Source organism: Camelus ferus, chromosome 30, assembly GCF_009834535.1.
Source record: "Camelus ferus isolate YT-003-E chromosome 30, BCGSAC_Cfer_1.0, whole genome shotgun sequence".
NCBI classification, from domain to species: domain Eukaryota; kingdom Metazoa; phylum Chordata; class Mammalia; order Artiodactyla; family Camelidae; genus Camelus; species Camelus ferus.
Genome location: NC_045725.1, coordinates 23,972,258 through 23,991,094, shown reverse-complemented (window position 1 = coordinate 23,991,094; position 18,837 = coordinate 23,972,258). Strand labels below are relative to the sequence as shown.

At 39.0% G+C, this 18,837-nt stretch overlaps 1 protein-coding gene and 1 long non-coding RNA gene across 3 annotated transcripts in view; one reads left to right on the top strand and one right to left on the bottom strand.

Annotated features, from left to right (window-relative positions):
* Positions 1–18,837, bottom strand: part of CDH20 (cadherin 20) — a 179,161-nt gene that overhangs the window by 7,087 nt on the left and 153,237 nt on the right. Inside the window, exons 7-10 of the mRNA XM_032470507.1 lie at positions 15,902–16,155; positions 9,988–10,124; positions 7,358–7,479; positions 3,085–3,202 (exon numbers count right to left, since the gene is read on the bottom strand). Coding sequence (XP_032326398.1) covers positions 3,085–3,202; positions 7,358–7,479; positions 9,988–10,124; positions 15,902–16,155 — 631 coding nt within the window. The remainder of the gene's footprint in view (positions 1–3,084; positions 3,203–7,357; positions 7,480–9,987; positions 10,125–15,901; positions 16,156–18,837) is intronic.
* LOC106729356 overlaps positions 1–18,837 on the top strand; it is a 173,884-nt gene that overhangs the window by 144,394 nt on the left and 10,653 nt on the right. The window lies entirely within an intron of this gene.

Here is an 18,837-nt window from a genome sequence, read left to right as displayed (position 1 = left end):
TGTGTGTGTCTATATATTTGCCTAGTGTAATGTTTTGGAATCTTTTATTTTTTCATCTATATGCTCAAGTTTTCTTGAGTGGGTTTGAATTATAAATCAGATATATTTTTTGCAGAGCTTGTATCTTTTTCAGCCAAGGAAAGGTTTGAGAGATGTTTTAGAACATATAAGCAGTGAGTCCCAAAGCTGACATCATCAGTATGGAAGGATCTTCTGGATGTGTTCACATTTCACGGGGAAGAGTCTAGAACTTAAAAAATTCTGAGAGCCTAACTAAAGTAAACATTATTCATACCGATATCAATATTTCTGGATATAATAACTGATTATACTTTTCTACCCTCTTTGAGTGTGGGCATGTCTGTATGATTTGCTTTAGATGATGAAAATGAGCAAAAGTGATTCATGTCACTTCTAGGCAGAAGCATGTAGTAGCTGGTATGTGGTTGTCATGCCCTCTCGCCTTGTGCAGCACGTGGAAGAGCAGTTGAGAAGGAGACACACACAACCTGGGAGCCTCTACACGGGCAGCTGTCCTTGGTCGCTCAGACCCACAGTCGGCTTTATGTGAGCAAGAAACTAAGTTTGGTTGCATCAAACCTCTGAGATTTTGGTGGTGTTTGTTCCCACAGTGTAACTTAGCCTGTTCTGACAAAGCCGTTATTCCTTAATTTACTTTTCCGCTTCCTCCTCCCCCTGCTTTTCCATGGTAGCGGTCATTATATTGAGTGCTTATGTGCTAGGTACTTGGACTTTTGTCTAAGTTGGCAGTTGGTTGCCAACCTGAAGGTTGTATCCATATTTCTCCCTACTGCACAATCCACCCTCTTTTGTGTTTTCCAGATTTAATAGCTAAGTACTATTAGTTCTGCTTCACTGTTTTAATTTTTTTCCAGAAATCAAATTTTTCTCAAAACAGAAATCTTTTTTATTTTTATTTTACATTTTAATTGAGGCCAGTTCATGACACTTTAGAATCCCAGACAAGAACTGAATTTCATATAAGTATTACATCATGCCTACTACACATCAGATATTTCTTGATCTCAGAATTACTTAAGATTAAAGAAAAAAAATCAGAGCATCACATTGCTGAGATTAATCCTAGAAAAAAGCTGGCATAGTCTAGCCATTTGTAAAGTTTTTGTTGAGTGTAGGAATTAGAGCTTGAATAACCCACTTGGAAGTAGTATCTGTTTCCAAGGTGACAATTTTTTTTTGTAGCTAAAACAGAAGGTCCCGACTTCTAGTCCCAATTTTAATGCTGTTTACTCTCTGATCTTGGGCCATTTGCTTTCTTTCCTTATCTATCAAATGAGACAATAAGAATCAGAGAGGTTAGTAACTTCCTTAACATTTTATAAGATTATTGATAATGTCAAATAAAGCTTTGGGGATTTAAAAAAAGTAAGAAAGACTTTACTTGAGATAGTGCACTATCGTGTTCATAAATCAATACCATGTTTTGGGCACAGGAATTGGGGGGCTTGACAGTAGATCCACCACATCAGATACTGGCCAATTTTTAATGAACCTCAGTAAAGGATGGTCAAGGGTAATTGTCATGAGCAGATTAACAGTTCATTCTTTCTACTGAAGTTGTGCTGACGTCTGTTTTGGAAAACCTTCCAAGAGATAAGTCATTTCTGTTTACAGTCATTGTGTTCCAGTAGCCCATCTTTTTAAGGTATGGGCTTCATGAATTGGTGCCCAAAGTCATCGCTAAGAAATTTGCAGCATTTTGCTGCATATTGTTTCTGTGTTGATTCTGACAAATATCAGAGTGAAGGAATGTAGTGGCAATTAGCTGAAAATTTGAAGAAACAGTATAATGTGTTATTTTTTGCTTCAGGGTTTCCACTCTAAAACCAATCCTGAAGGGGCTGAAATGACTTTTTGCAGGAAGGGTTTCCAGGTGAAGTCTATAAATGAATACTTCAAAATTTGACCCAGTAAAAATATCAAGATATTTAAGTGAGGTACTTCTGTTGTTATAATTTATATTACTCTTCCTTTCAGAATTAGCACAGTGATTTGATGATTTCATGTAGAAGTTTAAAGAGATGATCTGGAAGAATGCTTCCCATTTAGAAGAAACCAGGTTTGATATTCCCTAGTTTTAACAGCAGAATATCATGTGGGGCGGAGTTAATACTTTAAGTTTCAAACAGTTGATGTTTGAGACTAAGACTGGGTATGCCTAAATCATGACTCTTTGTTGCCCTTTGTTTAGATTGTTATAAAGTGATAATATTTTAGAATTGGAATAAAAATGAGGCTACTGCTACTCAGGGAGGTGATCCCCTCCCTCCCAAGATTAGAAGCTATTTGAGGGCAGAATTAGCAACAGAAGGGTTCATTTGATAGCTTTAAAGTATTTTTTCACTTGCTCTGAGCTTCCTCTGAAAATCCTCTGGCCAGAGAACAAAAGCCCCTCCTTTTTCCATCTGTGCCCAGTGAAAAGTGTGTGAGGTCTGTGAACTCCTTAGCTGATCTGAATGCTTTGGGAGAAGAGGGGTCCAGGATTTCATTTCAGCAGAGCTGTAGTGGGAAGCACTTTCTGGAATAAGGAACCCCACCTGGCTATTTCTGAATTGTTCCGAAGTAATAAAATTGTTTCGGTGCTGGAACTACTTACTCACTGCGTTTGTGGATTTGCCTTTTGCTCTCTGTTACTTAGCCTCTGTCTCCCTTTTGTTCTGGGAGCTTTCCCCAGTTTCCTGCTTTGATCCTTGCTTAGGAACATTCCCTCAGGTTTCTCTCTTTATGTAGTCCTCTCTATCACCTTTCTTAGGAGTCTTCCCACAGTTAAGAAACATACAAACATGGCTGCTCTCCGGGGTGAAGGGAGAGCCAGCACTCAAACTCCTATGAACTGACTGAATGAATGAAAGATTCAGAATCAGCAGAGGACGTTCTTTGTCTTTGATGTTCTGAAACAAAACTTTAAAAGGCCATACAAATTAGCATTAATGTCTTCCCAGCTATTAAAGAGCAGGTGACCTCTGACACAGTTTGCATGGTAAATAGTAACCCACAGTGTCCAGCCCAGGCTGTAGAGAACATTGGTGGCCCACTGATTACCTTGGTTGTCCCTTACGGTGAAGTTGGGGTTGTTAGCAGCCTCGGGAGCCAGGCTGTAGTAGAAGTGCTGGCCGCCGTGGGGATCGTCTTGGTCCACTGCACTCACTGTCTGGACCAGCTAGGGGAGGGCATGAAATCAGGGGAATCAGAGTCAACAAGAAGAGTTTCAAGGGCAGATGAGACCCCACACCCTGAAATCCAGTAGCAGATTGTTTTACCTAACTAGAAGGACATCCTGAAGCTTCCCTGGACAGTCAACTGTGCCATCACACAGCTCAGAACTGAATTTTGGTTTATTGTTGGGCCTGAATATGTTAACAGGCACAGGGTAGATGTTACCTAAACACCTTAGATGTTAGGTGTCGACATAACGTACTATTCTCTCCCCAAGGCTAGCCATTTTTAGGCAGTCTAAACAAAGACTTTGAGTAAAAGAACTGCTATGCCACAAGGTCTTGCTTGTTTCTGTTTTTTGTCCTCTCACTTCACCTTCCTTTCCTCACATTTGGGTTAATATTCTACGGTCAAATTGCTATTTTTGAGAGGCTCCTATTTAAAAATGACCAATACCTAGAATGAAGGAAGCAGATACAACATTGACTGTGTCAGGTTAATGGAAAACAAATGGAGAGGATGGGTCCCGGGGAAGTCACTCTTTGTTGGCAGGAAGGGCAGGAAGGGCAGGAAGGGCAGGTAGGCAAAGTGTAGAGCACAAGACTCCCGGGGTGGGATGTACAGAACAGACTAGAGCCAGTAGCAAAGCTTGGGGCCGAGGAGAGTGAGAGGCGGGATGGCTTCCTCTTGAGCTCTTTGGCCAAAATTTTGCCTTTTCCACAACACTTTTCAAAATAGTAAGTTATCATGAAGGCTTTGAAGACCATGATGAAAAAGTTGCTAAAGAAAGCAGTGTGAAATACACAGTTGAAACATTGGCAGACAGACTTGGGGGGCCACAGAGAAGGTGTTGAAGGGATGGTCTCCTTCCTTTCTGTTTGCTCTCCTACCAACCAATAGCGCACACTCCCCCTACCCTTCTTGGGCCTGGCTCTGTAGGCGCGACACTTCTGCTGTTAGAAGCTGGCTGTTAGCAGGGTAGAAAATGGAACGTTGAAGGTCACCTGGAGGGCCGAGGTGGGCTTGCTTAGTCTGACTTTCTTCACCTGTAAAGGGGGGTTGTGCTCCCTCACCGGATGCTGAAGATTATGTAACAGAGGACGAAGCTTCCTGCAAGGGGCCTGCTGGTGAACACGGTGTTGCTCAGATCCCCCCACTGAAGCACTTGATGCCTTCAGCTATCAGTCTCTGGAGATTGTCTCAGTTGCTGAGAGCCACCTACCCACAGTCACCTCTTCCTTCCTCATCCTCCCACATCCAGTGGCTGCTGTGATAGCATAAAGGCCTGGCCCTCCCATCTCAACTCAGTGAAACCCTGGTTCTAGAATTCCAGTGGAGCCATCCAGGGCTGTTAGTGTGTCTGCACCGCAGCTGGACTTCTCCTTTTGCCCAGTCCTGCAGAAGCTCTTCCCTTCCACCGGTGTTGACCCCAAGGGCATTCCTTAAAAAACATCTTGGCCCAGAGCTCCATCTCAGGATATGCCTCCTGCTGAACCCAACTGGCAGCTGGCCTCTGTTGAATCTAAAGGTCAGGGGAGTGGACTTGTAATAAAGGAGAGGGATCAGGAGAGCGCTGAAGATAAATTTGCCCCACAGTCCGGCCTGGTGTCAGTGCTGTGCACACGTGAGGGTCACCCCACTGTCCCATCCCTGCTGAGACAAATCCTGTACATTCCATCTTGCCTAGAGCTCCACTCGTGTGAAGACATGTTTCTTGATGTCTGTTATAAACAGGTGATTGTGTATAACTTGGGCAGCAATTGGAAAGTCATTTCAGGTCATCTGACCTTTGAAGTGTATATATGTATATTGGTGAGGTGGGGACCTGGGGTTGGTTACAGGGCTGTAAAGAACCGTTGAGCAAAGAGACTGCCTCTGGGCCCAGGTCAGGAGCACCAGGGCCCGTTCTCCCGCCCTCCACTCTCCCGGCAGGTCCAATTTCATCCTCAGCCCCACTTGCCATGCAAGATTCTGCTCAGCAGTGTCATGCGGCCCTGAGCCAGCACCAGGGATTTGGTCTGATTTCTTTCTGGGCTTCTTTCATGGCTGCTTGCTAAGATTAAAACACACACGCAGAGCTCAGCAGATGCAAAGCTGACCGTGATGTCCGACAAATCTAACACAAGGAGGCCTGATTCTTCACAAACCAGACGTGTCTACTGAGCTGTGTGCTTTTGCAAATCTTCAAAACATGCCCCAGAGCCAAAATCAGAGGAGAATTTTCAGTATCTTGGGCTAAAGAAGAAATATGACAGACTGTGACAGACTTGTGCCTCATGATCTGAACTTGAATTCACAGATAAACTGTGCTTCAAAGGACTGTATAATAGACCCTTAAAAGACGTGTGCTCCACAAACAAGACAGGTGGTAACGTGCTATAAACCTGTCCTTCTCGTCTGAAGCCCTTTAAGAAAGGAAATGTTTCATTTTTGAAGGGGGAGAGAGTTTAATTTACATGCTACTATTACTCTTTAGAGTCTAGATTAAAAATAAGTCTCTTGTTATAATATAAAGTATTATGTATTTGTCGTAACAGTCTTACATAAAACAAAATGTATATGTAGTATTTCTGTAATATACATAATTTGTTATATTAAAATATAAAAATTATTAAAATAAAGGCCCAAATCCCCTCACTCAAATCTCAGCTCCTGTAGCACAGTAACCATGGCTATTTTTGCATCCTGTCTCCCAATCTTTGTTCACATACAGATATATTTTTACATTACTGCAAGTATGTATGTGTTTTTATACCTCCTTTCTTTGCTCATAATAACATAGATCATTTCTTACACCGAAAAGTCTTCATTGTAACTTTTATTAGCTGCATAATACTTCAGGTCATTCTAGGCTAGAATATCAGTAGATACGGGAGTAAAATTATCTCAGACTTGTTGAAAAAATTTAGGTGTGCTATATAGACCATTGCACTGAGTATCAAGAATCAATGGATGAAATCATTTAGATCAGAATCACTGCAGAACACTTTTTTCCCCTCTGGGGGATGGGAGTCACTTTTTGTTTTGAGTAGAATGGTTAAGATGTGTTGAGTCAATCTTTGGTGAGTTCAGGAAGCGAATATAAGTTTTGGTTGTAGAGACAGAGTCTCTCTGCTGAAGGATGTGGGAGGTGAGGACGAGAAGTGAAAGCAGAAGCTGCATTCTAGTGAGAAACCCAAAATCTGAGTCCTTATCATTTGCACCTGAACCGCCCCCAGCCACAATCCAGAGGACCATAAAATATGCTCTGGGGGAAATAAATTAGTAGGACTGTTACGTAATCTGTTGGGTCATAGGTAGAGAGGAAAGAGTCTTTAAAAAGCAGGAGCGGAAGAGGGGAGATGGCCTGTGCTGTGGGGTATGGACGAGTGGTGTGGGGCGGGCAGCAGCTGGTGCATACGCTAACACACGGCCATTCCAAGCACACTTAGGATGTTTTTCAGTTTTCAGTTACACTACTTGGGATTTAATCAACCAAATACTCATTTAAGTTTAAAAGCAGACTTTAAAAAATAGGCAAATACATCTGAAGATTATGGAACTAAAGCTATTTCAAGTAAGTAGAAATTTGTTCCTTCAGATGCTTTTCCTCTCAAATCTGACACGAGTGGTAGTAAGAAAATGAGTGTTTGAATTGAGGGAGGATTCAGAGTAGGCAGTTCTAGGTAACAGAGTGTTCTGAGAATAGGGCAGGCAGTTCCTAACAAGATACTTGTTGCCAGAAGTTAAGAAAGGGAGGTGGGAAGATCTAAAAAATAAACTTTCCCGACTGCAAGTATTTCCAAAGATTAGTGCTAAACTGAGGAAAAGAGTCTTCTTTCTTCTGATATTCATGGTCCCTCATTTCCAGGATCCAGGGCACATGTTATTACATTTGGTTCTATACAGTTCAGTTACAAGGTGGGTGACTGCCTTGATTCACAGATGGGTAAGCCACCTTGATTCACAACCTCATTTAGATCATAAAATGTAGTAGAAGCTCCAAGTAGTTTCCTTAACAAATAAACCATTGCAACATGATGTACAGAAGCTGGGAACTCTGTTTTGTAAGCTTAGTTTCTGGAGTCTGAGGTACTTTGATGGCAAATTTTGTTATCTGTAACAGTCATTTCCACATGTTGGGGGCTAACCAAGGTGCACGCCTCACAGGCAGCCTTACCTGTCCCGCTTTGGCGTTCTCACAGACAAAAGCTTCATAGAATCGGGGGAACTCTGGGGCATTGTCATTCACATCTAAGACTTTGATTGTGACAGAAACACTTCCAACCTGGGAAGGATTGTCTAAAGAGAGCACAAACAAACCAAAACAAAACAAAACAACAACGACAAGGTAAAGAGGGTTCATTATTGCAAGAAAACAGCTCTTTTGTTGAAATAGGTATTTACCTTTTCAGCCTGGTTTTTAAAGGAATGGATGAAGTACATGGAGATAGCAACACAAGGATGGCAGGGCTGCCTGTTAAGAATGTGGTAGGAACACATGCTTGGGCAGAGCAAGGCGTGTGTTGGAGAGTGTGTGTAATATCAGGAGGGTGAGATGAGGGGTGAGGCTTGCGGGGAGCAGTTATCACAAATTGGACCTTAGAAAGAGGTTTTGAATCTCACTTGGCTCATTCTTCAGGTTCTAGAATTAAAGGCAGGTCAGTTCTGTATTCTGGGCTTGAAGCAGCCTGTTTCTAATCAGATGCGTACTGTGTAGCATTGCTTGACTATTCCTGTGTAATACAGGTTTCCCCTACTTTTTCAAAGTTCCCTTTACACCATTTGCTTTTAGGAAAGACCCACATTAGTACTTGTTTTTGCTAACCAAAAGAAATCCAAAGAGGATTTTCACTTTTATGGGAAAAGGCGAAAAGCGAAAATAGCATTCAGGGTTTGTGTAGCAATGAGCCGTTACAGAGGCGGCGCACGCCCTGAGCTGTGAGTGGCGTCCACAAGCTCCTTCCCTAGGAACTGCGCTTAGAATCAAGCTGCCGTATCTTTGAACTGTGTCTGAGCATCTGTGCTTTTTATTTTGTGCATCCACTGGCAAGATGAGTCCTAAGATAGTTCCTTCTTTGCTTTTCACCATTTTGGCTTACAAAACATTTCATAGGTATGCTCTGCTTTTGGATAGCAGGGAACAACCTGTAATCAGTTCTTTGAATTACTGTGTTTTAGAAGGTTTCATGTTATTCATGGGATTGCAGATAACACTGCACATTCATTTCTGCTTATGGACTAGGGAGATATTAGAGGATCAAACATACACCAAATCTATATCTTGGGCTCGGGCAGGAGAAGTTACTCATAGTCACTCACGGGGAAATGTGTTCTTTTGGTCTGTCTTTTGCTTGGTATTACCACACAAAGATAATTTCACAGCCCCAGTAGTGCCCCTCCTGTCTTCTTCTGTTTTGGCCACCATCCCAAGAAGACAAAATAGAAATTATAAGGCCCAGAAATTAAGCTTAGTAAATAATTTTAAACCTCAGATTGCCTCATTCTTCTGGTTCATTCTTTTTCTTTTTTTCCTCTCTTAAGAATATCTGTACTCTACTGTGTTTTCCCTCCAAATATTTCTATTGCTTGGTTACCGTAAGGGCTGACATATTTAATTTGTTTTCATTATAACTGTGATGGTACTTGTTTATACAAGGGATAATGAGAAATCCAGAAAAACATAAGAAAAAATATCATCCAAAGTCCTACCACCAGAGACATCCATTATATGATAAGTGTAATATTACATGTGTCCAAACTCTCTTAACACACACACACAAACACACACAGCAGTTAAGCTAAATACAAAAGTTGGATTTAGAACTGTAATATTTTGCGGCAAGATTATCCTGTGTCATTGAAATAAGCTTTGAAAGCATGAGTATTAATATCAACATGATATTCCCATTTTACTGTATGGCTGTACCATAATTTATTTGGGAAACTCCTATTATTAGACATTTAGGTAATTCCTCCCTTTTCCCATATTTTAAAATAACAATGTGGCAGACATTTGGGTACATAAATCTTTGTTAATATTTATGATTATTTCCTTAAGATACTTATTAGAAGTAGAATTCTTGAGAAAAAATATAGGGATATGTTGGAGAATCTTAATACAAAAGATTAATTACCACATTTGCCTCCTGAATGGCTGTACATACGTCTGCCAGTACATTAGGGATTGCCTTTTCCTTTAACCTTTGCATCAGTAAGTGTCATGAAAAAAAATGGAATGTAGTAGTATATAATCTTAATTTGTGTTATGTTTACAATAAATACGTTAATCTAGTTTTTATTAGTTTTAAATTACATTTTTAACTTTGTGTTAATGAATCTGCCTTTTGTTGTAAGATGTATGTATGTGTATCAAATTCTCGTATGCATTTTGTGTATATGTGTGTGTAATAAGAATGCTAGGTTTTAATGCTTCTTTTCATCCTGTAATAATATTTTATACTATTTGTGCATTCCTAATCTTACTAAAGATTGAAAACCTCTTATATTTCTCATGAATTATCCCTTTTCTGCGTAGAGAAGTCCTAGCTCTTTGGCTTAAGGATGCTGTTTTCTGTGCCATTTTTGGATGTTTTGCTTGTTTGTTTTTATCTCTAGCACAGGACTAGATATAGAGAAGATCTTCAATAAGTATTTGAACTAAATACTTTTATTTACTTGTGTAAAACAGGATTTCCATTTCTTCCCGTAAAGAATATAATTCTTGTTCCAACAAGCTGTAGAAACTTCTGCATTCTGTAATGCTTATATTTTGCCACTATGTGGAGACCAGTTTATTGTGTTACTTACTCATTTCCATAGCAAGGACAGTGATGTTATGCCAGGAAAACTCTTCCCTGTCAAGGGGTCTTGCAGTCATTAGGGCACCTGTTGTAATGTCAACATAGAAAAATCTTCCAGGGTCACTGCTTCTGTCAATGGAATATCTGTAAAAATAGAGGTGTAAACACATCATTTTATTTGGATAAGCATACTACAGCATATTACATGAGAGAACTGGGTGTATACCACGTGAAACATGACTAGTTCTGAATTATGGGCACTTGGAAGACTGATACTGTTATATCATGTCCCCAAACACCACCTCCGCTGAAAAAACCCAAAACACGCAAAAAAACCCAACAAAATATTACTGCTTTAATTTCTCACTCCTAAAATGAGTTAAAACATGGTGCCAAAGACTTAGGGCTGTTTTAAGCTATTTAAAAATCACTTTCAGCTATTTAAAGTGTAAAACTTCCCTAAGGCTCTTGGGACACTCTGAATGTCAATCCCTGTGTATCTTTGCTCAAAACAAATTTTATTCAAATAAGTTCAGAAATGCTAAATTGGAACTGGAAAAGGTATAGTTACGTGGTTCCAGTCCCTGTAATTTATATCACCTATTGAGGAGGAGAGATTTGATTCAGGTCCTTTGTAAACGTACTAGTGACCAACGTGATGGCAAACACACTACTGGCATTCACTAGGTGGAGTGTCCTTATCTATGGAATATTTTTAGCAAGATGGACTAGGTCTATCTAGGTTGCTCAACGTAAATAAGCCTGGAATTTATGAATTTATGGGGCACAGCTTGCTGGAAAATGTCATGTGAGCTGTGTAATTAATGGGATATCAAAAAGCAGGTGTTCCATGACCAGAATGGCTCCCTCTGTTCTGGCAATGCACTTTGTCTGATGCTTACACCTTTCATATTCACTGTGGACCAACATGCCTCCTTATACAGGAAGAAGGAGGATCTTTACAGGCACCTACACCTGACGGTTTCAGACCTCTCTAACGAAAGAATGCTTAGCTCACATTTTGCTGTTGTCTATATCCTTTGAATCCTTATTTACCTTGATACTGGGTAATATCAAGTAATTCTTGTTGAATCTGATTTGTCAGTCTGACTCTTTGTGTTATCTCACCTGAGTTATCCTACCTGGTCCGCATCTTGGGAGATTCACTAAGCGGAGGGAGACTTAGGCAACTGTATGTTTAAAAACCTCCATAAGGGGTTTTGGTATGCAGCCATGATTGAGAACCATCCTTGAGAACCTTATGTGGTCCTTGGTAATGGCTGGTAGTTACGATTGTTGCCATTTATTGAATACTTGGCATTTATCTGTAGGACGTAGGTATTAATCAACAGAAGAGGAAACTAAGAGAAGTTAAGTCACTTTCATAGTTATACAGCTAATAATAAAATTTAAAGCACATATGTGTTTATATATAAATATTGCACATATAATTATGTATAAACAATTGTATATAAATGGTTATATGTGTGTGTATATATGTGTGTGTGTATGTGTGTATATATATATATATATATATATATATATATATATATATATATATATATATATATAAACTACTGTGATATATTGGGTTCAAAATTCTTTTTAAAGTTGCCAGCAATTGCAGTCTATATCTTAAAAGTTGTTGAAACTGGGAAATACTGCCATTTTGATGAAAATAAGCAGTTTCCTTAGTGCAGTTTTTCAGACTGAAATCAATAATGGTAGGTTATGACTAGTGAAGAAAGAAAATGGGATAGAATGTATGTATGCCAGACTATTACTTGCACTAAGGGTACATACTGATGGTAAAACTTTGTTGCAGTATATAAAACACACACATATATAGAATATACTTGTATGTGTATTATTTAGTGAAGTGTTTTGTTTCAAGTATGCATTTTTTCCTGCAAAGATTCAGGATGATGGTTCAGAGAATTAGGAATTAAAGAGAAAAGTGACTAAAGGCTAGAGAAGTTGGAATCATTTCAGTTATAACTCTCCAAGAGTTGGGAAATTTAAAGAAGTAAAATAATGCCTCTCTGCTTCTGACCCTATTTAGTGAACACTTATTGTAGTCAGGCACTGCTCCAAACATCTTACATATGTTGATTCATTTAATCCTCACAGTAACCCTGTGAGGTATGTACTGTTATCATCCCCATTTTACAAGTGAGAAAACTGAAGCGTGGGAAGGTTAAGTCACTCGTCAAGGTTGCATGGCTGGGAATCAAACCTAGGCATGTGGAATGTGTGAGGTTGCTTAAGGAAACAAAACCTTATCTCTTTTTGAAGATAGATTATGTCATGATAACAAGCAGTTGACTATTTAATAAAGAATAAACACATGCCTACAAAGCTCATTTCAAATTAACGAGATTTTCTTTTTACTAGGTGTCATTAGTGATTTAGTTTTAAAGTTTACCAGCTATTTTAAGAGTTGAATTTATCTTAGGAAAAAAAAATACTGGTTGGCTCATGACAGTCTTTTCCTTCAGCTCCCCAAACACTGAGAAAAGCCAGCCATTCAGCCCACAGAGCCATAACCCCGATGGCAGCTCTCCAAGCTGTAGGCATAATGCCGAGGGGAGAGACAGCTATGATGAAGCGGCTTTCTGCATTCAAACCTGCAATGCCACAGCAAATGTCACAGATGGTATGGGAGACAGAGTGATGGAAATAACTAACTGACAGAACCCATGACAGGACTGCCTGGTGACACACTGGGAGGAAGCACTGCGAGCCTGCCTCCCTCATCAAGTGGAATCCCTTTCCGTTTTCCCAGGCTTCCCAGGCGGGGCCTGAATTGAGGCAATAATAGCATTCATTACTCTTGAATGGGACACTGGGCCAATTTTCAGGAGGCAGGAGAACAAATTTAAAGGTGTGGATACAGATGGAAAATGAGGAAATTGGGACACACTAGTGAACTATGGAGGTGTTTTTCCTTTCTCTAACCATAATATTCTCACCTACTATGGGCAGAATAGGGCTAACATGCACATACAAAGCTGCCTTCAGTGAACAGTAGCTGGTGCTCCTTGAGCTCCCTGCTTACTTGGCTGAGGACAATCTCCGAATTTAGGAGTGTTTTGAAAGTACGAAATCATGGACAGGCTCCCTGAATCCACACACAAATTCTAGGAAGGCACAGGAGGGCAGGCTGTTTCCATACCAGTGGAATCCTGTTTCACTTGCCAAATAGTTCAATTTCTTACTTGCTGAAAATACCTTGAGCACTTATTAAGAATTTAGGAGATCCAAACATTGTTTTTTCGTGTATATATAACTAAATATGGAGACCTAGTTTTCAACTTTGCTAGTAAATGATGACCTGAACACACCGTAAACTTTCTAGGTGTGAGATTATAAAAGTCCTGATAATCTTTTTAAAAAGGTAAATGACCTTTTATCCATAGCATTTTAACTTCAGGTGATATGCTAATTTTTGGATGATTTAATACGTCTTTTTTTTTTAGGATTATGAACCTCATTTATTTGTAATAAAAATGCAGAAGATAAATTAGATAGCCAAGTCGCGTATAACACATGCAAATTATTCTAAAAGAAAATAACTTTCATAGGAAAAATAAGGATAACATGAGCAATTTGGGAAATGATAACGTAGGAAAATAATTCCCAAATGCGTTTGTTAGTTGATAGCCAGAGACTTGACTTTTAGGTGCTCTTTCCTTTGAGAATCCAGGACCCCCGATGTTCTACTTGGGTTCAGGGACCATTCGTTATTCCTGTGGGACAGTACAAAGAGTAGAGACTCCATATCTAGCAATATGAATTCTGTTCCTTTGCAGCCGAAATGCAGAGGAAGAATTACCTCCTGTTCTGAGGAGTGGAGTCTGCTTTACCCTGTGCCTGAATGCTGGTCTTGTTACCTCCAGGCCTGTGACTGTTGCCTTATCCTTGCCAGTTTTTCTCTCAAGACCTATAGTGCTGTCCTCGAATAAGCCCAGGGGATCCTGTTGTGCGTCTCCTGCCTGTTCACTCTTGGCTTCCTCCTGACCAGGATCTGTTGGACTAGACACGCACTCCTTATGGACCTCCCTGGTGCTAACTGCCTGCCACGCCAGCCAACTGGTGGTTTTCGATGGCTCATCATCTGAAGCAACATTTCCTGTTAGCCAGACAGGATGCCCTCATTTTTGTGTGCCTCATTTTGCTCCATGCCAGCAGTGGATCTAGGCCTGCTGGTGTTTCTCTTTCCTTCCTAGTTATATGTTGAGATAACGACTTTAGTCCTGAATAACGCACAGCCACTCTAGGTAGGGGTTTGTGTGTATGATTCTGTGTGTGTGAATTTCCTGACTGCCTTCAGTCTCTTTTGCTTATTACTTAGTAGTGTGACTCCTGACAAAACCATATTTTCAGTGCTTATCTTGTAGGAGTCCAGAGTTAGAATCTGGAAAGATGAGGTGGAAGTATCCACTGGACATTTGATTGACCCTTTTAGAAATGGGATCTGATTTTTTTCAAGCTGTGCTTTTTTTATTTCAAACATTTTCCCTCCATAAAGCTTTATTCTCTAAAGTTTTCCCCACAGTATTGTCTCTGATATGACTAGATTAATCAGAAGACCATGTATGTGTGTGTATATATATATATATATATATATTCTTGGTTCCTGAAAATAGAAACCTAGAATTGATTTCATTTATGTTGCGGTTGTTTTGAGGATAACACGGTTTCACTAACTTCTTCCCATCCTATTATACATTTAAAAAGCTTAAGGTTCAAACATCACTTCTATAAAGTTGGTATAACTCATAAAGATTAGTTGCCTTCTAAAGAACGAACATCAGAATTCAGACAAAATAATTTAAGCCATTTTAATGTCTAAAAATGTAAAATGTTTGGTAATTGGTTAGAGGAAGCAGATCTCCCCCAGCATAATCTCAGGAGAGAATCATCTTTAATAATCTGCAAAAGCACATTTTAATTAAATACAAAATAGCACCAGGTGAGGGAAGTAGCCAGCTGACAGAAAAGGCCTTTGATAAGTCAGGGTGTGTTTAAAATGTGCTATCTGCATTTAGCCCCAGATCCATTTGTGTGGCTTTCAACAATTAATGTGACAGATGGCTTCAAACAGGCTTGGAATCCTGATCTTTTGTGTCAAGCTTCAGAGGCTTGGCAGTTGCTCTGGAAGGCTGAGGTGTCAACCTGTCCACCAGCTGTTTGCACTTTGGTTCCAGAGTCAGTGGGAAATGGCTATGGTTATAAGAGCAGCTGTCCGCCCCCTTATTGAGGGGGAAGCATGTAGCCTAGAATTTTTAAGTTTAAAACACACTTTGCAATAGAAAGCCAGTCTGTATGGGATCAAAACTGTTGACAACAGTAGTGGTTTCTATGTCTGTACAGAAATAATGTGTTTGTATATGTTTTATATGTTTCTTTTTCCATTTTTTAAAAGTAAAAAGCCAAATGCTCTTAAAAATGAAAAGAATGTGCAGTGATAACCTTTATATTTACCACTATGATTCAACAATTTTTAATGTTTTGGCATCTATGTGTCTGTGTATTTGGTAATATCTGGGGATGTTTTATGTTGTTACAACTTAGGGGGTGCTACCAGCATTAAGTGGGGAGAGGCCAGAGATGCTCCTAAATATCATCCAATGCACAGGACAGCCCCACAGAAAAGAATTATCCACCCTCAAATGTCAGTAAGGCCACAATTGAGAACTAAGGGGTATATGTATTGCTGAACCAGTTGACTGTGAATTGTAGACATAATGATACTTCTAAATAACATGAAAAGGCTATATCATTTAAGCAGAAAGAATTTAAAGAAATAGAAGAATCTTCAGAGATGGAAGAACCAGAGAGAAAAAGTACTAGAAAACTAGATACAAGGGAAGGGAAGATTCTAGGACATAAGGAGAAGGTGGAATGTGTGGGAAAACCTGATTGAGTTGTTGGTCACATCTGGGTCCTTGGCAGAAATGATCTGTATGGTTGTTCCAATCGCCACATCTTCAGGTACCTCCACAAAATAAAAGCCAGGTTCAAACACAGGGGGCTCATCCACGTCTTCCACACTGATGTGCACTGTGGTTGTGTCCTGAAACGGGCCTAGGTTCAGAAAACGCATCTCTAGGTGAGGATTGGCTCCCTCCACTTTTAAGGTGTAGCTTTTCTTGCTTTCAAAACTCAGGGGCTGAAAAGTAATGACAGGAAAATTGATTAGCTAGGAGCGTATATGTCAGAATTTTGAAGGATGGTCAATACTGATGGCTGATGGATAGATTCCCAAATGCGTTAAAACTATGGAAAAGGGGCAAGAGGAAAAATAGGGGGAATTTTTCTTTTGTTCCATTGTTCTTGGTCTTAATGTCAGTTCCAACAACTTGGGTGACAAAGATAAGGAGGATGCTAGATGCTTCAGAGATAGTGAAGGAGGCCAGTTTGCTGAGTAAGAAAGCCACTGTACCCTGGGCAAGGCTGACTTTAACTTGTCTACTCTTTAATTGGCGTGGCCACCTTACCTTAAAAATGTTTGTTCATTTGAAAAGATGTCATGATAATTAAGAGAGAGTTTGAGTTCTGTTTCAGAATATCCATACAACTGAGGCCGAGGCTTTTCTGTTTTCATCTTTAAAAATAGAGTACAATACAAAAAAAAAATACTGATTTTTTTTCCCCCAAGAAACTATCAATAAGCACCTCACAGAGATTCTCAGGGCATTGAGTCAGGTCAGTATTTATGTATTTAGTTTGTCAGAGACAATCTCTTTTAAATATATACATTGGTATATTTGTCAATGAATATATTTAAAAACCCAATCCAATGCCTCATTTCACAGTTAAAGACACTGAGACCAAAAGGGTGGAAGACTAGACTAAGCTGACGTGGCTACGCTGTGTCAGAGTAGAAATGCTGCTCTAGGTTTTTAAATTCCTCATTCAGGGCTCATCCACATAAATTTAACTTTGTCTAATAAAATCCCATGTCATAAAATGTAGCTTTTTTGATAGTTCCTTTTTTGGATCTCTTCTTACCTTCAGAATGTTTTATGCCAAAATAAATACAGCACTTCAGGGCAGGAAGTGTATTTGAATGCTGTTTCTTAAAAATAATCCATTTTTTTAAACTGACAAAAATGTATAAAAGTTTTAAGCAACACTTACCTCAAAATATCATCGATAATAATAAAAAAAAAGTCACACAGAAAGGAAACCATAAACAAAACAAAAATAACCTAGGGACTGGGAGAAGATATTTGCAAATGATGTGATCTACAAGGGCTTTGTTTCCAAAATATACAAACAGCTCATACAGATTAATAACAAAAGACAAACAACTTAATCAGAAATGGGCCAAAGACCTAAGTAGACATTTCTCCAAAGAAGGCATCCGGATGGCCAGCAGGCACATGAAAAGATGCTCAACATTGCTACTTCTTAGGGAAATACCAATCAAAACTGCAGTGAGGTACCACTGGTCAGAATGACTATCATCAAAAGGTCTAAAAATATAATTAAAAGCAATTAAACTTAGGTGCCCTAAAAAAACAAGTCTAGAAATAATAAGTGCTGGAGAGGGTGTGGAGAAAAGGAAACTCCTGCACTGGGAACTCCTAACTCCCTCCTACACTGTTGGAAATGTGAATTGGTGCAGCCACTGTAGAAACACCAGGAACGTGTGAGTTTTGGTTGCTCCATATCCTGTTGGGTGTGAAATGCTATCTCATCATGGTTTTGATTTGCATTTCCGTAATGCCTACTGATGTTGAGCTTCTTTATGTTTTCTTGAAGAGTTCTTTATATATTTTATATTCAAGTCCTTTATCAGACAGGTTATTTGCAAATCTTTTCTCCCAATCTGTGATTTGTTTTTTCATTCTTTTAACAGTGAAGAGAAAGAACTCTTAACTTTGATAAATCTTTGGTTTATCACTTTTTATTTTGTGGTTTGGGATTTTGGTGTCATATCTAAGAAATTTTCACCTGATCAGGGTCACAAAGATTTTTCTCCCATGTTTTCTTCTAGAAATTTTATAGTTTTAGTTTTTCACATTTAGGTAAATGATCTAATTTGAGTTAATTTTTGTGAGGTATGAATCAAGGTTCCTTTTTGTGTGTGTGTGCATGCAGATATCCAATGTTTCTAACTGCTGAAAGAGTAGACTTTTTAATTATTGTTAAAATTTCTTTTAAAATAAGTTAGTTATTGATTTTTATATTAAGATTATTCTCTCTCAGTTAAATAATTTCATTATTTAAAATTTAAAGAAAACATTGCCTTAAATATCCTAAGCTTTAAATTGACTACAATTGATATATGAGTTTGACTTTTCTCTCTTGAAAAAATTTTCTATCTATTTTTCCTTAGCATCAGTGAGTTTCCATATTTATAATAGTAAATCAAAGCATAGTAATGTCTGAGAACTCAAGTTCCAAATTCAAGAAGTTTCCTAGAATTGGAGCACACAAAAATGAAAACTCATTATATCCTTGAAAATTGAGTAATGAAAAGTGTGGCAAAAAATAGTAATGCAGCTTCCCTAAGCAGAATTAATTGTTCCCCCTTCTTTTCCCATTGTACTTTGTTTTACTTCCATTGTGGCTCTTCTTATTTTGTATTATAAATATTTCTTTCTGTGTTGGTCGCTTTCACAATACTAAAGGGCAAAGACTATGACTTAGAATTTTATTCCCCAGTGCCTAGCAAGGGCCCAGAACCCAAAAGGCAGCAATAAAATGTTACGTTGAACAGTGCAAAGGTTTTTTAATGTGAGAATTACCGTGTACTAGTTGAGTGAGTGATAATATATACAGATTTTATGTTACCATATTTCAGTGGTTCAGTAATATGCAAAGGTATACATCTTTTCATCTT